Source organism: Chiloscyllium plagiosum, unplaced genomic scaffold (assembly GCF_037043375.1).
Source record: "Chiloscyllium plagiosum isolate Xiang-an unplaced genomic scaffold, Cpla_swu_hap1 HiC_scaffold_13, whole genome shotgun sequence".
Lineage (NCBI taxonomy): Eukaryota > Metazoa > Chordata > Chondrichthyes > Orectolobiformes > Hemiscylliidae > Chiloscyllium > Chiloscyllium plagiosum.
The window spans coordinates 25,397,147-25,409,290 of record NW_028270151.1 but is presented as its reverse complement, the minus strand read 5'-3'; the positions used below and the strand labels follow the sequence as shown (position 1 = coordinate 25,409,290).

General features: G+C 41.5%; 1 protein-coding gene across 2 annotated transcripts in view; it reads right to left on the bottom strand.

The window, feature by feature from the left end:
* Window positions 1-12,144, bottom strand: part of slc2a2 (solute carrier family 2 member 2) — a 42,967-nt gene that overhangs the window by 21,794 nt on the left and 9,029 nt on the right. Inside the window, exons 3-6 of one of the 2 annotated variants that reach the window (XM_043702579.2) lie at window positions 7,184-7,377; window positions 5,297-5,421; window positions 3,450-3,565; window positions 1,638-1,800 (exon numbers count right to left, since the gene is read on the bottom strand). In XM_043702579.2, the coding sequence (XP_043558514.2) occupies window positions 1,638-1,800; window positions 3,450-3,565; window positions 5,297-5,421; window positions 7,184-7,377 (598 nt within the window). The remainder of the gene's footprint in view (window positions 1-1,637; window positions 1,801-3,449; window positions 3,566-5,296; window positions 5,422-7,183; window positions 7,378-12,144) is intronic. The other variant, XM_087993380.1, reaches the window with a different exon arrangement.

Below are 12,144 nucleotides of genomic sequence, written 5' to 3'. Positions count from 1 at the left end.
ACTTTCAAACAGACCGAAACTAAATGCCAAGTTGAACAATGTGTTGCCCCACCTCTGTCCAACCAGTAACACACCTCTGCGTTCAGCCAATCAGAGCTTAAAGTATGTCTGGTCAAACATGTCTGTTGATGAATCATAAACACTATCCTGTTACAGTAATGCATTCAACACTGTTATGTTGAAAGCACTCATTCAACCTGAATCCACGTCATCACCAATCCTTATTTACTGTTTCAAAGCAACACCCTTTTGTAGAAAAATATTTTAGGACGCTCAGGCAATACTTCAAGCAATTTGTCTGCATGATCCAGGCCTCCTATCAAAGCGTTCCTAATCCATCCAGTAAGTTCCTCCCCATCCATCCCTCTGGCTCCCCCAAGGGTATGTGCTCATGATGCTGTATGAGAGCCTGAAACTCTGTAAGGTCCTCATCCAAAAAAGCACCTTCTGAGTATCTTCCACCATGTAGGGCATCACATTTGAGACCCTCATCTCCCAGCATGACCAGCCACAAGGATGATCAAGCACATTTTTCAATGCATTTACATTGAGTAAAGAACTACAACAAAGGAAAACCTTGCACCAAAGACTCACTAACATTGGCTGAAATTATATCTCTGGACAGAAAACAGTACTGGGCTTAACTTGGGTCAATGACCCAGAACCAGATCCTTTCCCATAGAAACACAAAAAATAGGAGCAAGAATCCATTTGAGCCTGCAGCACTCCTTCAGTACTGACCCTCTGACAGTGCAGCATTCCCTTAGAACTGACCCTCTGACAGTGCAGTTCTCCTTCAGTACTGACCCTCCGACAGTGCAACACTGCCTCAGTATTCACCCAATGACAGTGCAGCACTCCTTCAGTACTGACCCTCTGACAGTGGAGCACTCATTCAGTACCGACCCTCTGACAGTGGAGCACTCCTTCAGTACTGACTCTCTGACCGTGCAGTACTCCCACAGTACTGACCCTCTGACAATGTAGCATCCTTCAGTACTGACTCTCTGACAGTGCAGCACTCCCTCATTACTGAACCTCTGACAGTGCAGCACTCCATCAGTACTGACTCTCTGACCGTGCAGTACTCCCACAGTACTGACCTTCTGGCAGTGCAGCACACTCTTAGTACTGACCTTCCAACAGTGCAACACTCCCTCAGTACTGACCCTCTGACAGTCCAGCACTCCCTCAGTACTGATCCTCCAACAGCGCAATGCTCCCTCAGTACTGACCCTCCAACAGTGCTGCACTGATCTTTTGACAGTACAGCACTCAGTTATTAACCCTCAAGAAGTGCGGCACTCCCTTTGTACTGACCATGTGACACTGCAGAACTCACTCAGCCCTGGCCCCCTGATATTGAAGTGCTCCCTCAGTACTGACATTTCAACAGTGCAGAACTCCCTGAGTACCAATGTGCTAATAGTGCAGTACTCCCTCAGGACTGACCCTCTGACTGTGCAGCACTCCTTCAGTACTGACCCTCTGACTGTAAAGTGCTCCCACAGTACTGATTGTTTGACAGTTCTGCACTCACCCAGTACTGACCCTCCGACCATGCAACACTCCCTCAGTACTGACCCCTGGGCAGTGCCATAGTCCTTCGGTATGACCCTGCACTCCTATTCACTCACTTTTCCTTGCTGCATCTTCTCTTCCAAGTTTTATGTAGAGGTAGCGAGGACTTTCAGGACAGAAGGGTAGCAGGATGGTCTGTAGAAGGGCTGGCACACCTGAAAGGCCAAGAATTGCAGGCCACAACCGATCATTACCTAGCAGGAACGATAAGCCAAACACCTACAAGAATGGAAAATAATGAAATTCACTTTAATTCCTGTTGTGCTTTTGTAAATGTTGCCTTTCTCTTTTTATTTCCCTGCATTTTTGTTTGTGGACTGACAAGGGGAAAGAACTGTTTGAAAGTAAGTAACCTGGCACTCATTTTTAAGCAGCTGCTGGGGATGGGTGAGGTGGTTAAGTACAAATGGAGATTAAATTGCAGCAAGTAGCTGATTGGTGTGTGGACTAGTGACTAGTTATCCATCCCAAAGGCCTTCTGCTTGCCTTTCTGGTTCTCAACTAGCTTAACAGCTTGGGGTGATGAATAAGACAGAAAGAGCCATCAGACACCCACATCCCTCATGTGAATAAAATAAAGTTATGATCCTCTTATCTCAACCAAGTCAAGCAGGAATGGCCCTGTTCCATCCCAGCACTCTGTTTACTCAGTCTTTGGTAAACTAGGAACTAAGACAATCAGCCACAGCATCATTAGCAATAGTGAATGAATAGCCAGAAATCCAAATGCTAATCCAAAAGAGTTTTCCTCAGTATGTAGGGCTAATACTTTATACTCAAAAAACCTCGCAAATCAAAATCAACAAAAGTTGGTTTTGCCAATGGCACCCATTCTTAAAAGAATGAAGTAACGCTAATAATATCTTTAAAAAAAGCTCAAGTCCCTCCACATATCCGCATTGACTCTGCTTAATCACATTATGGTTTTCTAAGTGCCTTGTTACCACATCCTTAATAAATTATTTTAAAGTTTAGTCATCGTTATCATTTAGGAAATACATTTGCCAATTTGTGTGCAGAAATCCCCCACAAATGGTAAGGTGATCATCACCAGGTCATCTGTCATTTCTTAAGAGGTTGTTCAAGGGATAAGTATGAGCCCAGAATTCCCTTGGAATTGGAACTAGCTGATTGTTTTACCACCCAATGTACCGCTAGCTGAGTGAACAGATGCCGCAATGGTAACTGGGATGTTCCTTCATTGTGTACAGGTTAGGTAATTCATTCCACCCTCAGCCGTGACATTGCACCCAACGCCGTCTTTATCACAACTTCACCATGCACCTCCCTCCCAAAAACACACACTTCAGAACATGCCACTCAATGTACCGCTGGCTGAGTGAACAGATGCTGCGATGGTAACTGGGATGTTCCTTCATTATGTATAGGTTAGGTAATTCATTCCACCCTCAGCCGTGACATTGCACCCAATGCTGTCTTTATCACAACTTCACCATGCACCTCCCTCCCAAAAACACACACTTCAGAACATGCCAGACGGTTAGCCCTTACAGATCAATTCAACTGTGGGACAATTGGCTCAGCCTGAATGGTCTCCTTTTGTGTTGCCCTAGTCAATGATTATTCAATAATTCAAAATGTAACAGTATGTGAAGGCATCTTCACTACAGGCAGTTACACCATCGCCTTCTCAAGGGTCAACAAAGGAATGGCAATGTCAGTAACACCCAAGCCATGACAGGAAATAAGGCAAAATAAAATATAATGCTTTGTTTGTAACATTGAGCAGTCTCACATCTGTGGCAATGATAGCTTTGAATTGAGAGAACTGGTTGATCAATTTTGATAAAGGTTACTTTTCCGGCTCAAATCTCACTGCATGCACAAAGCTTCTTGAAATGCTTTACCTGGCTGAGGAGGATACCCGTGACGATGGCTAATTGATGCATGGTGCCCAGTGCCCCTCGCAAACTGGTGGGTGAGATCTCTCCGACATACATGGGTACCAATCCTGAAGACAGCCCTGAATGAGTTAAAAAAGAGTTTGATTAGTTTTTGAAGAAGCATTTAAAGAACAATGGCACCCAAAGTTAAAGAATTCCCTTGATGAAATCTGCGCTAAAATCAACATCAACAAGATTCAAGTGTCAACTTATTGCTCCAATAATATGTCTCAGTCAGACATGTCTGTTGGTTGCTAAGGAATCTTGAAGAGAAATGTACTCTTTTTTTTAATAAAGTCTTCTCTTGCCCACCTTTCCTGAGTGCAGAGTAAGGTATCTAATGTCCAAGATATAACACAAGCATTGTATTTTAGACACCTGCTATGCAAAATCTCTGGATTTTATTTTCACTGATGTATAGAAATGAAAATCTGAGGTTTTAGTGAATTGGCAACATCCCAGTTCTTACCAAAAGGCTCAGCTTGAATTGTGTGACAGGGTTAATGTGGATAGGTCATTTCTCCTGGCTAGTGAAGATAAAAACAAGGAGCATGGTCTTAATATAAGGGACAGGTTCTTTAAGACTGAGGTAAAGAGAAGTTTCTTTCAATCATAGGGTGGTGAATCTTTGGAATTCTCTACCCCAAAGAAATGTGGAGGCAATCATTCAGTTTATTGCAGATAGAAATCAATAGATTTACAGTCATAGAGTCATGGAATGGTGCAGCACAGAAACAAACCCGTTGGTCCAACTCGTCCATGCTGACCAGATATCCTGAATTAATCTAGTCCCATCTGCCAGCACTGGGCCCATATCCCTCTAAACGCTTCCTAATCATATACCCATCCAGATGCCTTGTACCAGACTCCACCACTTCCTCTGGCAGCTCATTCCATATATGCACAACACTCTGTGTGAAATAATTGTCCTCCTCACCTTAAACCCACGGCCTCGAGTTTTGGACTCCCCTACCCTGGGGAAACACCTTGCCTATCACCCTATTCATGCCCCTCATGATTTTATAAACCTCTATAAGGTCACCTCTCAGCCTCCAAAGCTCCAGGGAAAATATCCTCAGCCTATTCAGTCTCTCCCTATAGCTCAAGCCCTTCAAACCCAGCAACATCCTTGCAAATCTTTTCTGTGCCTTTTCATATTTAAAAACATTTTTCCTATGGCATGGAGAATTGAATTCAATCTTCCAAAAATGGCATATCCAATGTCCTATACAGCTGCAATATGACATCCCAACTCCTATACTCAATACACTGACCAATAAAGACAAGCGTACAAAATACCTTCTTCACTACCCTGTCCACCTGCGATTTGACCTTCAGGGATCTATGAACATGCATGCCAAAGTCTCTTTGTTCGGCAACACTCCCCAGTATCCAGATTTATGGATACTCATGACATCAAGGAATATGGAAATAGTGCAGGAAAATGCCATAGCGGTCAATGGTCATTTCTGATCCAATTGAATGGTTGAATGGCCTACTCCTGTTCCAGCTGCCCACCTTGACACTTAAGAAATCTGCAGACAGAAAACATTTCCCCTTAATTCTCAATAGGGTTTGGCACAGTTTAATCCTTAAGCTTTTCATTTCTGTAAAAGCCAGTTTACTTAATTCGGCTCAAGGTTATAAAATAAAATGTCACAACGCCAGAGTGACTTGACACTTCCTCTAGATCCACAGCAAGTTCTCCTTATATCCAAATGGAAGTTATCAAGAAATTTTCAAAGCTCATTCAAAAATTTGTAAGGTTGCGAGCCACATTAGAAAAATAATTCAAAATATTGATACTTTACCGCAGTAAATTCCAGTGATAGCCCGTCCTGTAATGATGAGGATGTGCGATGGGCCAAATTTGGCCAATCCCATGAGAAGGGCACCAACTATTGCAAGGATATTTATAGCTAACATAGACTTCAGTCTAGGAAAAGAATCAAATGTTAATGTTATTTCTTTGAATATAATCCTATTCAAACATCCCACTTGCAGAGAGATACTTACAGCCCAGTTCATGTAATGAGGCTGGTTGTCCAAGTTCAGTTCTAAGGGCTTTCATAGAACCATCAATGCAAGGCTATTTGGCCCATTCTGCCTATGCTTAAAAAGCTATCAAACTGGTTTCAATTCCCCATTCTATCCCCATAGCCCCAATAAACATTTTCATTGAATCTGTTCCCATCATGCAGGTGTTCAAGACAACAACTGGCTGCCTGAAAAACATCCTCAATTTCTATCTTGTTTCATTTTGCGGCTTATCTTAAATCTGTGCCCCTCTGGCTACCAGCCTTCCTGTCACAAGAAGCAATTTGTCCTTAATTACTCAATTAAATCACAAAAATTATTTTGAACATCTCTATTAAATCTTTCCTTTAGAGAGGTCTAACTGTCAGGAAACACAATGCAATAAGACAAGTTGGACAAGAAATTGTTATGAGCTGATGCTAAGTTTTGAGGGTTGACCGGATGCAGAGCTAGACTGAGAAGTGGCAGATGGAGTTCAAACTGGAAAAGGGTGAAGTGATTCATTTTGGAAGATCGAATTGGAATGCAGCTTACAGGGTTAAAGGCAGGATTCTTGGCAGTGTGGAGGAATAGAGGAATCTTGGGATCCATGTCCATGGATCCCTCAAAGTTGCCACCCAAGTTGATAGGGTTGTTAAGAACGCGTATGGTGTGTTGGCTTTCATTAGTGGGGGACTGAGTTTAAGAGCTGCAAGGTCATGCTGCAGCTCTCTAGAGCCCTGTTTAGACCACACTTGAAATATTGTGTTCAGTTCTGGTTGCCTCATTATAGGAAAGATGTTGAAGCTTTAAAGTGGGTGCAGCGAAGATTTAGCAGGATGCAACCTGGAGTGGAGAGCACGTCTTATGAAGAAAGGTTGAGGGAGCGAGGGCTTTACTCATTGGAGTGATGAAGGATGAGACGTGACTTGATAGAGGTATACAAGGTGATGAGAGGCATAGATAGCGTGAATAGTCAGAGAATTTTTCCCAGGGTGGAAATGGCTATCATGAGGGACATAATTTTAACATGATTGGAGGAAGGTTTAGGGGAGATGCCAGAAATAGGTTCTTTACACTGAGATTGGTGGGTACATGGAATGCACTGTCACCTGTGGTAGTAGAATCAGTTACACTAGGGACATTTAAGCGACTTTTGGACAGGCACATTGATGATAGTAAAATGAAGGGTATGCAGTTTATTTTGATCTTAGAGTAGGATAAAAGGTCGGCAAAACATCGAGTGGTGAAGAGCCTGTTCTGTGCTGTACTGTTCTATGTTCTAAGGTCGAGCAATAAATGCTAGCTGAGCTAGCAATGCTGACATGCCATGAATAAATAAGTGAAAATAAAACCTTGCATTTTTCACAAAGTAACCAAGGCAATGGGTGTTGGCTATTCATCTGTAAAAACATCCAGTCAAACTCAACCCTTGACCTGCTTATTCTCTAATAAAGCTCAATAATGATGAACTCAAAAGGGGACTTTCACCTCTTCACTCATTCGTATGCGCTTAAGGTGAATTGACTATCCATTTTGAAAATATGACATCATTTTAGGTGTTCCCATCTCTGGGAGCATGGGGAATTTAAGGAAGAGGGCAAAAATTATAGTTGATCTTGTTCAGTTAAAAATTGCCTAAATATTCTGAGCTTCAATGGTGACTTAATTAAAATTCATACCTGCCCAACCTGTCTGCTAGACATCCAACAAAAAATGAAGAAAACATTCCACCGATACAGAAGATGGAGACAGAAACAGTCCAATAAATGATGATTCTGCGATCTTTGATAGGGTTGGGTGATTGTGTGAGATTGGTGGCCATTGTCTCATTCTGGTCAATGTTGAGGATGTGAGCATAATGTTTCTCAATAATCTGCAAAGAATTAGAAAGCCACATTGAGGGGTATTATTTTCTTTTCATTTACACCTCCTCCAGAACCACCTCCTTTTTGCTTACTAATTCCATTACCATCACCTTTTGCATCAACCTCTTTACAGAATCACAGTATTTTTGTGGTGCAGAAGGAGGCTATTCGGCCCATTGCATCTGGTTTGGCTCTTCAAATGAGCTTAATGACTTTGTGTCATTCTCCTGCCTTTCCCCCACTCCTTTGCATATTATTTCTAATTAAATTACCAATCATTCTTGAATGCCTCATTGAAATCTGACTCCATCGCACTTCTTGGCCATGCATTCTAGACCCTAACCACTCGTGTGAAAAGTCTTTCCTCACCTCACACTTGCTTCTTTTGCAAATCACTTTAAGTCTCCCTCAGCTATCCCTCTTCCCAACCAGATCTTCCTTTTGTTCTTTCTTCCCCCCACTTCCTTTTGTAACCTCTGTATTTGCTCAATACTTGTACATCTCTAACTTTACCCAATTCTGACAAATGTTCATCAATGTGATCCATTAACTCTGTTTTCTTTTCCTCAGAAGCTGAGGGTGTTTTTATTTTATATTTGTATTTTATCTGAGAGCTACCATTAGCCTTTTGCGTATCGTAGCTCCTCAATCATTGACTCTTCTTATTTTCTGATCTGGGGACATGGGTTGGGGGAGCATTGTGTCCTTTCTTATTACAAAGTTTGTAGTTGATGCTTCTTGATTTGACTTGCATCATTTTTAATGCTGCAGCTCACTAAGCTTTGCTCAGGAACACCTCCAAACCTGTCACTTCCACTGACATAGAAAAAGGAAATATCGTCATTTCTGAGTTCCCCTGAAAGTCACATATGCGATTCCAATTTAGGTATACATTACTAATTCTTTTACTAATACCCAGTAAACCTCCTGGAATTCCATCCCGAACAAAATAGTGACAGAACACATTCCCAACCCTACACCTGACTACACACGACTGCAATTTTTTTTAAATTTCAAAAATATACTTTATTCATCTTTGTGTATATACATAGTAACAAATGCATTCAGTTCTCTGCAGTAGCAAATCAAAGAAACAAAAAGAAAATTGGAGTTTGACTCTATCCAAACAAGCTAAAGACATCTCTTACACATACAAGACTATATTTACATGCATTTGTGGCACTAGCAGGGTCCATTCACTGAAACTCCCATTTAACTTCAGCAAAATACCTCAGATAGTGCAATAGTTCAGGAAGAAAGTTCATTATCTCTTCAGAGTGAACTAAGGACGGACAGTAATTGTTGGCCTTGCAAGTTGTGCCTAAACACTTACAAATTGTGCTGACTTATTTTGATCATAATACTCCTTATCACTAGAGAACTAAATTGAAGAAAGAAAGGCCTCGTATTTAAATAGTGTCTTCACCACCTCAGTGTTTCTCGGATAATGAACTGTATGTTTTGAAGCCACTGTTATAATGAAACCAGGTTCTGCAAACAGCAATAAAATAAAGACCACTCGATCTATTTTCCTGATGGGCTGAGTAATAGATATTGGGTCAGGACATCGGGGAGAACATTCCTGTTCTTCTTCTTAATAATATTGCTCTGAATTGTTTTGACATGTTTTTGTGCTGGACTCACCAATTCTCTTGGATGGCTCACAGTTTCACCTTCAGTAATTTCAATATCAGTAGTGATGCATTACATTCTCTATAAGTTCACAAGAGACAGAATTCCATTGGATCAGTGGAGGTGGAATATTAGTGTCAAAGGAAGCTATGCAATTGCTAAACCTATAGAAAGCAAATCTTAGCAGGACTTATGCACCTAATGGTAAAGTCCTAGGGAGTGTTGCTGAACAAAGAGATCTTGAAGGTGCAGGTTCATAGCTTCCTGAAAGTAGAGTGCAGGTAGATAGGATAGTGAAGAAGACGTTTGGTATGCTTTCCTTTACTGGTACAGCATTGAGTACAGGAGTTAGGAGGTCATGTTGCGGCTGTACAGGACATTGGTTAGGCCACTTTTTGAATATTGCGGAAGGATGTTGTGAAACACGAAAGAGTTCAGAAAAGATTTACAAGGATGTTGCCAGGGTTGCAGGATTTGAACTATAGGGAGAGGTTGAGTAGGCTGGGGCTGTTTTCCCTAGAGTGTCAGAAGCTGAGGGGTGACCTTGTATAGGTTTATAAAAATAATGAGGAGCATGGATAGGATAAATAGACAAAGTCTTTTCCCTGGGGTGGGGAAGTCCAGAACTAGAGGGCATAGGTTTAGGGTGAGAGGGGAAAGATATAAAAGAGACCTAAGGGGCAACTTTTTCATGCAGAGGGTGGTACGTGCATGGAATGAGTTGCCAGAGGAAGTGGTGCAGGCTAGTGCAACTGCAACATTTAAAAGGCATCTGGATGGGTACATGAATAGGAAGGGTTTGGAGGGATATGGGCCGGGTGCTGGCAAGTGGGACCAGATTGGGTTGGGATATCTGGTCAGCATGGACTAGTTGAACTAAAGGGTCTGTTTCCGTGCTGTACATCTCTCTGAGTCTATGACTCTATATCAAACCTAACTTGCTGCAGGGTGAACCTAACTTGTTATTACTGCCCAGGTATGATTCAGATTGTGATTAAAAGAATTGCTGGCAGCAATGAAGTATCTTTCAGTAACTCCAGTTCTTGGAGTTCAATAGCTGGTGGAACGCGTAAAACTGCAGAAAACTGAATCACTTCAAAAATAATTCTATTTTCCAGGCAAAAGAATCCCAGAAAGGAATCCAGCAGCCCATCTACAAGATCTTATATCAATCACTGGCATAGAACTGAAGAAGCTAAGGGAGGGAAACAGGGGCAATGGAAATGTTAAATCAATCAACTAGGGAGTCATAAATCTGAGAGACACAGGAAATGGGGAATTGAAGCCTGAGAGAGAAAAATGAGGGATTTATCACTGTTAGAAATACAGGTCTCTTTCAGAATCTATCAGAAGAGCTCCAGAGCTAACTGAGATCAAATATCGCTTTTTGGACTTTGTTTAGACCTGGGTAATTGGCATTGTGGGGTTGGAGTGTATTATCTCCCCCTCCAATATTATTTTGATTTAGTTCTCTCCCTTGTCCTCCTGCATTTTTTATTGTTTTTTGCTTTTGTTAAATTCTCCCCAGAGGGCAATATTAGTTATTTGGTTAGTTACATGATTGGGTGATTTACTGTCATGATTTATAAAATAAAACTTAAAAAAAAGCTGTGTTCTCAGGATCTGTGGTACATTGAAGGCACCCTACCTCTTCTACCACCCTATCACCTGTTCCATAGACATGTCAGATCAGATTGGTTAAAAATAGCTAAAAAATAAAGCTGGGTTCTTTGTTCACAGCTATTATTGGCACCTGTTTTCAATCAAGGTCACTCCCTGGTTGGCATTCCCCTTGGGCACCATTGCCATTTGTTCTACTCGCTCATCCTCCAGTATGCCCCTTTGTCAACCATAACAAAAAAAGCTGTGTCCCATGGAAAGTTGGCTTCTAGACAGGGAAAGTGTCACGAAGGAAAAGGTGGAAATGATTGTTTGTGCTACACTGTGGATTTACAATGGAACTTATAAACTCTTGAAAGTCATTTGCATAATTCAATGTTTGAATATTGGTCTGTTAAACAGGATTTGGTGTTTTTGAGAGCACAGAGTGAATTCACGAACCTCAGGGAGGGGTGTAAAGGATCAGGAGGTTGAAGCAGGGATATATGGAAACAAATGTCCGAGACATTATATGAGAAACTTAGGGACTCAGAGAGGGAAGCTGAAAACTGGGAGTTTCAACAATAGAATTAACATTTGGGATCATGAGGCCAAGTGACCTGGAGCCAAGAAACATTGAGGATTGTTGGAGAGGGAGAGGCCAGAATCGGAGAGAGTTGAGTATGCTTCACTGAGTGAGATATACTACCAAACACTACAATGGCTCACACGGTATTTGTCCATCACATTCATCTCTTGGATGATCTTTTGCTGCAAGAGCTACATTTTTCTCCTCATGACCAGCTGAAATCAAAGAACAAAGACAATAGGCACAGGCCCTTTGGCACGCCCCTTTGCCAATACATGATACCTTCCTAAACTAAAAAGCTTTTGCCTCTATGTCATCCGCATCCCTCAATTCCCTGCCTATATATGTATCTGACAAAATGCATCTTAAATTTTGCTACTGCATCTGCTTCTATCACCTAATCTGGCAGCATATTCCCGGCACTTATTGCTCTCTATGTAGAAAGTTTGCCTCTTACATCTCCTTTAAACTTTCTCCCTTTTATGTTAGATCTATGTCCCCTTGTAATTGATATTTCTAACCTGGAAAAAAGACTCTAACTATCCATACTATCCATGTCTCTCATAATTTTGTAAACTTCTACCAGCTTCCAAAGTTCAAGTGAAAACAATCAAGTTTGTCCTATCTCTCCTCATAAAACTACTACCTTCTAAACCAGCCAACCTTGTAATGTTTTTCTGTACTCTCTCCAAAGCTTCCACATCCATTTGGAACTGTAACCAATATTCCAAATGCGGCCTTACTAAACTTCTATATAGCTACATCATGACTTGCCAATATTTATACTCTATGCTCCAAGCAAAGAAGACAAGCATGTCATACACCTTTTGACCACTTGTATTACCACTTATAGGCAACTGTGGATCTGTACAAATGGATCCATCTGTATGTTAATGCTTCTAAGGGTTCTGCCATTTATTGTACAGTTCCTTCTTGTATTGGACATTCCCAAATG